This window comes from Meriones unguiculatus, chromosome 18, assembly GCF_030254825.1.
Source record: "Meriones unguiculatus strain TT.TT164.6M chromosome 18, Bangor_MerUng_6.1, whole genome shotgun sequence".
In the NCBI taxonomy this organism is placed as follows: domain Eukaryota; kingdom Metazoa; phylum Chordata; class Mammalia; order Rodentia; family Muridae; genus Meriones; species Meriones unguiculatus.
In genome coordinates, this window is record NC_083365.1 from 22,255,058 (window position 1) to 22,264,771 (window position 9,714).

At 45.7% G+C, this 9,714-nt stretch overlaps 1 protein-coding gene across 1 annotated transcript; it reads right to left on the minus strand.

Annotated features, from left to right (window-relative positions):
* Positions 1 to 2,342: 2,342 nt before the first annotated feature.
* Positions 2,343 to 9,003, minus strand: LOC110550587 (large ribosomal subunit protein eL29-like). The gene is made up of 2 exons (XM_060371556.1): positions 8,823 to 9,003; positions 2,343 to 3,302 (listed from the first exon to the last, which is right to left on the minus strand). The coding sequence occupies exon 2, from the start codon at positions 2,896 to 2,898 to the stop codon at positions 2,431 to 2,433; it is 468 nt and encodes a 155-aa protein (XP_060227539.1). The 5' UTR covers positions 2,899 to 3,302; positions 8,823 to 9,003; the 3' UTR covers positions 2,343 to 2,430.
* Positions 9,004 to 9,714: the final 711 nt, after the last annotated feature.

A 9,714-nucleotide genomic window follows, 5' to 3' on the forward strand; every position in this document is an offset into this window, starting at 1 on the left:
CACAGCCCATATAAATGTCTGGTGGCCTGTCTGTATTTCTCCTACGTCATCACAATGGGGAGATGGGGAGTCTCCAGAGCAGGCTGCCTGGCCAGACTAGTCAAATCGCCAGCTCTGTGCTCTACTGAGATCCTACCTCCATGAATAAGTTGGAGAGCAATCAAAAAAGACTCCTGACGTCAACCCCATGCCCCCACAGGTATATGCACCCGTGTGCGGGCACATACCACGTACATAATAAATACCATTACGCCACACTTGGCTATACCGCAGTCTATTCTATTGTGCGTATCAGTTTTGAGGCGGTGAACAACTTCTGAGTTTCTGGCTTACCATGACAAACATTTGTCTTTTTGGATTTGGGAAGATAGTTGAGTTAGTAGGTGCTTGCCCAGCAGTCCCCAGCGCTACCTAAAGCTGAATATGGTACTCTGTGCCTGTCACCCCAGCCCTCGTAAGGCAGAGGTAGGAGGATGAGAAGTTCAAGGCCGCCCTCAGTTACATAGTAAGTTCAAGACTCCCAGGCTACGTGTGACCCTGTCTTAAAGAAACAAGAGTTAGAGATAGGTTCCTTAGGTAAAAGGGTTTGCCTGAGGCCCTGTGTTCAACCCTGGAATCCACGTGATGGAAGAGGAGAACCTATTCCTCCAAGTTGTCCTTTGAGTCCTAATCACACACAGACAAAACATAAGCATAAAACAAACAAACAAACAAACTGAAAAAGGCTGGCGAGATGGTGCAGCCCAAAAGCACCTGCTGCTCTAGCAACTACATCAAAGCCCGAGTGTGTTCGCCCTGGCCTGCAGCCTCAGCCTGGTGTGCAGTGGAGATACAGGATCACTGGGGCTGGATGGCTGCCAGCCCCAGCTCCAGGTTCCTGACAGACCATTTCTCAAAAAAACAAGGTGAGAGCAAGCAAGACACCCGATGTCCTCCTCTGGCATCCCCACAGGCGCATGCACAGATATGTGCACATACATACAACCTATGTGCACACACACACACACACACACACACACACCACATAAACAGAAACATAAGGATCTCTTTCTTGCTCTTAAAATCTCTAGACTTTTTTTCTGTGTTTTCTCATTTTAGGATACAAGCTGAGGGACCAAAAATTGATGTTTTTCAAAGATTTATTATTTATACAGCATTCTGCCTGCACACCAGAAGAGGGCACCAGATCTCATCATAGATGGTTGTGAGCCACCATGTGGTGGCTGGGAATTGAACTCAGGACCTTTGGAAGAGCAGCCAGTGCTCTTAACCACCGAGCCATGACTCCAGCCCCCAATTTTTTTTGAAAGATTTATTTATGTAATCTATGCATATGAGTGCTCTATGTGCATATGTGATGTGTGACAGAAGAGAACATCAGATCCCATTATAGATGGTTGTGAGCTGCCGTGTGTATGTGCTGGGAATTGAACTCAGGACCTCTGGAAGAGCAGCCAATGTCCTTAACCACTGAGCCATCTCTCCAGCCCACCCCCCTCATTTTTTTTTATTTTAATTTTCCCAGTGCTCTGGAGGCACAGGCAGGTAGATCTCTGAGTTTGAGACCAGCCTGCTCTACAGATCAAGTTCCAGACACCCAGGGCTACACAAAGCAAGCTTGTCTTAACAAACCTTTTTTCTTTATTTTTCTATTTTAGGCTGGGAAGATGGCTCAGCAGTTTAGAGCACTGGCTCGTCTTCCAGAGGACCCCGGTTTGATTCTCAGCACCCACATGGCAGCTCACAACCATCTGGAACTCTAGTTCCAGGGGAATCTGATACCCTCCTCTGACCTCCTTGGGCACCAGGCACAAATGTTTGCTGAGCACACACAGCAGTAAAACACTAATACACATAAAATAAAATTATAAATTTAAAATTTTATTATTATTAGAGAGAGAGAAAGAACATACCACAGCACTCCTGTGGAGGCTAGAGAACAATGTTCAGGTATCTCGTTCTTTCTTCCCACTGCGGGTTTTAGGGACTGAACTCTGGCAGTCAGGTTTGCATGGCGAATGCTTTACCCACTGAGCAATCTTGCCAGCCCTGAACTGGGGCTGGGGACTATGCAGTATTGTTTTGCTGAGACAGGGTTTCTCTGTGCAGTCCTGGCTGTCCTGGAACTCACTCTGTAGACCAGGCTGGCCTCGAACTCACAGAGCTCCACCTGCCTCTGCTTTCTGAGCCCTGAGATTAAAGGCATGAGCTGCTACAACCATCAAAAACTATGTTTTTTAAATTAGGGAAGCAAAAGTTCTGGCAGAAACACAATACAGCTCTTTTTTCTTTTTTAAGTTTTATTTTATTATTATTATTTTTTTATCTTGCCTCAGATTTATTTGTAAAAACAGCATAGGACACTGGTCATAGTGTGTAGGTGGGTGTGTCACACCAGTCCGTCTGTCTTCACATTAGTAGAACCATTTCCTACGTGGCCTTCACAGGGGCCTGGGCACCTTTGGGAGCCTGAGCTGGAGCTGGAGTCTGGGCCTTAGCTGAAGCTGTGGCCTCTGCCTTGGTTTGAACCTTGGGCTTTGATTTGCAGAGCCTAAGACCCTTGGCCATGTAGCTTCGAATCTGCTTCCCAAGCTTGGGGTGAGCGATGAAAGCCAGGTGGCTGTGTTTGTGGCCAGGGGCCTTTGGCATCTTGGGTTTAACAGCTGCAGGCTTCAAAGGGGCTTTGATGGCCTCTTGCACACTCACTGCCTTTGCATTGTTTGCCTGCATCTTCTTCAGGCCTTTCTTGTTGTGCTTCTTGGCAAAGCGCATGTTCCTCAAGAATTTGGGGTCCACCCCCTTAAGAGATTCATGCCTTTGTGACCGGGCTTTCTTGAGGCCATTTCTGTGCCATTTGCGGGACAGGTTGTGTGTGGTATGGTTCTTGGACTTGGCCATGTTTGCATAGTAACCCGCGGCTCCCTCAGCGTCTGGGACCGGAAGAGCTTAAGTTTTATTTTAAATTATGTGTCTGTGTGTAGCCTGTGGGTTTCTACAGGTGGATAAAGGCCAGAGGTGTCGGATAACACTGGAGCTAGCCTTACAGGAAGTCCTGAGCTGCGGGGTGTGGGAGCTGGGAATTGAACTTTCCTTCCTCTGCGAGAGCAGTGAGCGCTCTCTCCAGCCCCATAGTACAGCTCTCAGAGCTGCTTGGACTGGCTGACAGCCGTTTGTTGTGTCTGTTCTACTCAGATTGTATTGGCCAAAGCACATCCAAGTCCAGCCATTCACGTGGAATGAGGTCACACTGGGGACGACTGTGTCTGAGCGAGGCTTGGCGGTATCCATGAGTACCTGGAGCTCTGAAGAATAAGGCAGGGAGATCATGACAGTAAGGTCAGCGAAAACCTGAAATCTTTTCTTTCTTTCTTTCTTTCTTAACTTAACATTTTTTTTTATTTTGTTGTCTGTGTTTTGCATGAATGCACAATGTGTATGCTTAACCAAGGAGGCCGGAAAAGGACAACAGGTGCACTGGAACCAAAGCTGTGAGCTGTCCTATGGGTGCTGGGAATCAAATTCGGATCCTTCAGGAGAGCAGCCAGGGCTCTCCACCACAGAACCAACTTTCCAGTCCCCTAAAACCCAAGCTCCAAAACTAAGAAGCCTCTTAAACAAAACCAAACTCTGAAATGAAGCACAGAGGCTGGTGTGACCCTTAGCACCCACAAGTGAACTTGGCTCCGATAGATCCAGGTGGCCCTCAGACTCCCTATATAGCAGAGGGTGACCTTGAACTCTTGATCCTTCTGCCTCCCTCTCAGAAGTTCTAGGAACATAAGAACTCTTCTGTGCCACTGTGCCTAGCTGGCCTTAGCTATTTTTGCAAAAATGTTAAAGCTCATAAATCCCACAAAACCTTTGGTGTGCTGACTGGGCTCTGACGGAATCCACAAATGACTCTGGGGATAAGTAACACTGAGGAAGTCACGAGTTCCAAGCATGAATTTGGTTTAAATCTCCTAGAGATTGCTTTAATACCTCTTGACAGAGTTTTTCCCATAAACGTCTGACACAGCTTCTGTTAGGATAACTTCTAGGTACTTTCTGTCTTGAAATTTTAGATTTACAGAAGATATACAAAGAACCGAAAATTCCTGGAAGTTTTTCCGCTAAGGTTCTCCTGGTATCTTACGACATCGTGATACACTGTAACCATTAGGAAACTTGTATTTGTGAGCTATGATGAACTGAACCATAGAATTCTTTTAGGTTCCACCTGTTTTTCCAATAATGTATTTTTTTTTCATACTCATTATCCAGTCCACGATATTACATTGCATTTGTAACACATTTGTTTAGTGTTACTTTAAATAATATTTGTTAAAAATTTTATTTTCTATCTGCTTATTACTAGTACATAGAAATTCAACGGTCTTACACAGTAAGTTTTTATTTTAGTCTTTTTAGAAAATCTACCAGTATTAATAATTTCTCCATATTTTCTACACATGCATACCATTTCCGAATAATGATTTTTATTCCTTTCTCCTTTTTTTTTTTTTTTTTTGAGACAGGGTTTCTCTGTGTAGCCTTGAATGTCCTTTGTAGATCAGGCTGGCCTTGAACTCACAGAGATCTGCCTGCCTCTGCTTCCCAGGCATGCGCTACTGTGCCCAGCAAGCTTGGCTTTTTTATTCTTTCCTACTTGTAGAATTTTCACTCCAGTATGGTGGCACAGGGCTATAATCACAGCATTTGGAAAACTAAGGCACAAGAACTGTAAGTCTGAGGCCAGCCTGGGCTACTGGTCTACCTCGTGTTTCAAAAGTCAAACATAAAACTGCAGAATGTCATCCCTTTTCTCGGATTCTTGCTGACTGGCATTTCCAATAGTTTGCAAAAGAAAACTGGGAATAGAAGGCCTTCTTGTCTTATTCTTTACTTCAAGAAGAAGATATTATGGGGCTGGGTGTTAAAGCAAAGACTCACCAGTTAAGAGCACCTGTTGCTCTCGCACAGAACCAGGGTTCAGTTCCCAGCACCCACATACAACCTATTCCCAACCATCCATAACTCTAATTCAAGAGGATCCGATGTCCTCTTCTCTTGCGAGGGCACCAGACATGAACGTGGTTCATTCACATACATAGATAAAATAAATGGATCTAATTTCTTTTTTAATTAAGAAAACTTTCTGTAGCCTGGTGTGGTGGTGCATGCCTTTGATCCCAGCGCTAAGGGAGGCAGAAGCAAGCAGATGGCTGTGAGTTTGAGGCCAGCCTGCTCTACAGAGCAAGTCTAGGACCCAAGGCTCCCCAGAGAAACCCTGTCTTGAAAAACAAAAAAAAAAAAAAAAAAACCAAACAACAACAAAACCCCAAAATTTTCTGTCTGAGGTAGAGAACAAGGTGGAAGGTTGGTATGAGTTGGAGGCTGTTCTGAGATTCATAATGTGTGTGTGGCTTTTGTTTCATTTAATTTAACAATAATTCTTTTCTACTGAAACATTTCTTCCCATTTACCCAGAGACGGAGGAAAGATCAAAATGGATACCTAACTGTATCAACTCATTTTCTCTATCTACTGACATAATCATTTTATTGTTTCTTTTTTTGTATTATGGTATAGGACTCATTTTTACAGTTATTTAAACCGAGATTGGATTCCTGAGGGAAACATGATTGGTTCACTTTATATATTACTGGTTTAAGTTTGCTAATTATGGTTATGACTGACATTGACACAATTTTTCTTTTTTGCATCTTTTGGTGTTTTTTTTTTTTAATAAAATTATGCTGACTCTAGCTAGGCATGCTGATGCCGCCTGTAACCCCAGCACTTTAGAGAAGGCAGAAGGATCAGGAGTTTGAGGCCAGCACTGGCCACTTAGCAAGTCTGACTACACAGAGACTATAAAACAACCCAAGGCAAATGAAACAAGACCATAATAACTTTATAAATTATATTGTAGACAGAAACTTGTGATTCCAGGCTTCACCGGGTGGAGGGTCGAGAGATTTCAACTCACTTTGGGTTAGATAGTAAAACCTTGCCTTGAGACAGTTATGTGGTGGGCCTGGGAAGACCATGCTGTGACGATCTGAGCTTGGGTTCCCAGAGCCCACCTCAGGGCCAGGTGTGGCGACACATTCCTGAAAGCCCAGCATTGGAGGGACAGAGAAAGGCTCCTTAGTCAGCTAGGTTAGCCAAGGGGGTGAGCTGCAGTTCAGTGAGAGCCTATGTCAAAAGATAAAGGGGAGATTAGTTAAGGAAGATATCCAAAGTCAATCCCCAGTCTCCACATTTGCAAGGACAGGTGAGCACACCTGACAAACACATCACATACCACTCACACAAATGAGTTCATGCACACACACACCCACCCACCCCACCCCACACACGATAGACGATAGACTAGTGTGTTCTAGAAAGAACTGTGATTGTTCATATTAATAATTTCCCCTTCTCTCCAGGTGTGGAGGCATATGCCTGTCATCCCAGCTCTCAGGGAGGCAGAAGCAGGTGGATTGCTATGAGTTCAAGGCCAACCTGATCTACAAAGAGAGCACAGGACAGCCAAGGCTACACAGAGAAACCTTGTCTTGTCTCAAAAAACAAACAAATAAATAACAATAATTTCCCTTCTCTTTTTTTTCTTTCTTCTCTTCTTCCTCCTCCCCCTACACCTCCTCCTTCTCTTTCTCTTCTTTCTTCTTCTTATTCTGTCAGAGTCTTACTATGTATCCCTGGCTTGTCTAGAACTCCATATGGAGAACTCCAACTCACAGATACCCTCCTGTCTGTGTCTCCTGAGTGAGGAGAGTAAGGGAATGGGCTGCTATTGCCCATCTGAACTTAAGTCTTTTTTGAATATTTACTGGAACTTATTGGCAAAATCACCTGGCCGTGAGTTTTCTTCGTGAAAATCTGGTGGCTATTTTTGGTGTTTGGTTGTGTTCATGTGTGTCTGTGCAGTGGTATGGGTGTACATGTATGTGTGTGTTAAAGTCCCTACCTGCTGCTGGGCATAGAATGCTCTCTACCTAGGGGCGGGGCTTCTCTCTCAGCGCCCCTTCACTATCTAACTCAGACATCTTGGTTCCTTAGCTTTCTTTTTCCTTTTCTCTCCCTTTTCTCCCTTCCTGTCCTCTCTCTCCCTCCCACCCACTCCCAGCAGCTGCTCCCCTCCCCCTCCCTCATTGCCCCCAATAAACCTGTGGTTATATTTGCTCCTTCTTCTTTATTTAATCAGTCGGTGTGCACACGTATGTGTGTGTGGAGGTCCAAAGTTGGCATCAGGTGTCTTCCTTGGTCACCCCACACTTCCTTTGCCGAGGAGCTTGCCAGTTTGTTTACCTAGTGTAATAATTAGGTGGCTTGCTCCACAGATCCTCTGCCTCCCAAGTGCTGCGATTTATAAGTGGGTTACCTTGAGAGTTAATTCCTGGGGCTGGGGCAAAATCACGGTCCTTTCAGAGCAGAGGTCCAGCAGCAGTCCCCTACCCAGATTAACCTTAGAGTGTGACTAGGGTCACGTAGGCCCTAAGAAAGCCCATGGAATGTGTTAACTCCCCCTCCCCCTTGCTACAGCCTAACCTGCACGTACGGGAGAAGGGGATGGGGGTTCAGGTGTCCCCCAGTTAGTCAGACCTAACCGTTTGCAGTTTTGGCACCTAAAAACAAGCCAATCATTTTAAAGGTCAGCTCCCCTAGAGACCCTTTCACCCAATCCTATAACGCCAAGACCTACGCTTCCCTGCTTGCGTTTTGACCCCTGAAAAACCCTGTTCCCCCGGAGTTGGGGGTGGCTTGCCCCGTTGTTCTTGTAAAGGGCAGCCACCCAGCTTGTAATAAAGGACCCTCGTGTGTTTTACATTGGACTCAAAGCCCGTCAGTCATTTGGGGACTCTCGATCTGGGTATTTCAACCTCATCTGCTTGGTTTTTACATGGGTTCAGGGGATCTGAATTCTGGTCCTCACACTGGCACGGTAAGCACTTCAAACTTTTTTTTTTAGACAGGGTTTCATTTGCCCAGGCAGACCTTGAACTTACTGCATAGTCAAGGGTGATGAACTCCTTGAACTCCTAATCCTCCCCCTTTCAGCTCCCAAGTACTGAGCTCACAGCGATGTCCCACCGTACCCGGCCTAACGTGCAACATGAGTTCAAAACAAATTGAGTTTTAAAAACGTATAGATTAGTTTTGTTTTTTTAAAACCACGTTAAATGCAAATCAGAAAGTAGGGATGTAGTTCAGCTGATAGAATGCTTCCCCAGTATGCCTGAAGCCTGAATGATTTCCTAACTCCACCTAAATCTGGGGTTGGTGCTAACTGGCAGGCTGAAAGGATGTTGAGGGTCATCCTCGGCCACATAGAAAGTTCAAGGCCAGAGTGAATGTCTTCTCCCATGCTCATAAACCCAGTACTTGGTAGGCAGGATAGAGTTTGAGGGCGGTTTGGGCTATACCGTGAGACTCTCAAAAACAAACAAAAGGGCTTGGAATGAAGTCCTGTGTAGAAATCCATCGAACAGACCTGAAGGTCGGCCAAGTTATCAGAGTGAGAGAGCGGTAACGCTACGGTCGCAGAGTCCCCCAGCACAGATACAGGCCGGGAAGCAGAGGAAGAGGATCTAAAGAGTCACCGCGAACAGCGCGCTACAGACAAGCCTGGTTGGAGCACTGTCAGGGGCCAGGATCCCACTTGAACAAGCAGGATGCAACCTCGAAAAGAGTCGAGAATGAATGCAGGAACCCAGGTTGAGGCCTGTCTAGACTGACCCACGCACAGTGGAAGGATAAACAGGAAGACAGCCAAGACAGTCACAAGGCCAACGCAAAAGATCACGCCCATATTAGAGGGAAAGGAGTCGAACCTTGCCGGGTGAGGTCCTCGTTAGGATGAGATCCTATAGCTAGCTGTGGTCTGGTGCTCCAGACTGTGGGGGCGGCGGAGCATACAGGAAGCACCGCACACCAGGAAGTGACTTTTGCAAAGGAAAGCCGAGCCGGGGAGGCTCGAATTAGCAAGAGAAAGGGAGTCGGGAGCCAGCTCACCGAGCGGGAACGCGAAGAAGAGAGCTTGCGCAATGGGTGCTGCGAAAGAAAAAAGAAACTTGCTGGTCTGAGTTGACAAGGTCACTTCTGGAATTCTTTTTATGATTAGAAATTATGTAAGGATTTCTCAAAATGTTGGCCCACTGGCAGAATTAAATATTTTCATATCTGTATGCAGTCAGAACTTAAAAAAAAACCTTGAATAAGTGCCATTATTTTCAATGAATTTTCCAATTTCTTTTTCTTTAATTAGTGTATTTATTTTAAGAGAGAGAGAGGGTCTTGCTGTGTAGATTTTGGCCTGAGAGTTGATATGTAATCAGCCTGGCCTCCAACCCACAGAGCTCCACCTGCCTCTATTTTCTGAGTGCTGGTATTAAAATTATGAGCGACCTCACCTGACGTGTTTTTCCCCCCCTATTACTGTTAAAGAAAAATGTCTCACTGTGACTGGTGTGACACACATTTGTGTTCCTAGCACTTAGGAAGTAGAGGCAGGAGAATCATCACGGTGTAAAAGCCAGCTTGGTTTTCCCGAGAAAGCTCCAGGCCAGGCAGGGACATAGCACAATCCTCTCTCAATGGAAAGGGGTGGAGAGATGGCGGGTGGTTATGAGCGCCTGCTACTCTTGCAAAGGACTTGCGCTTGGTTCCCAGCACCCTCATGGCAATTCATGTCAGTCTGTAACTCATCCCAGCCTCGAAAGGTGT

Coding starts and splice junctions, on each gene's coding strand:
- LOC110550587 (XM_060371556.1), bottom strand. CDS start 2,898: ATGGCCAAGTCCAAGAACCATACCACACACAACCTGTCCCGCAAATGG.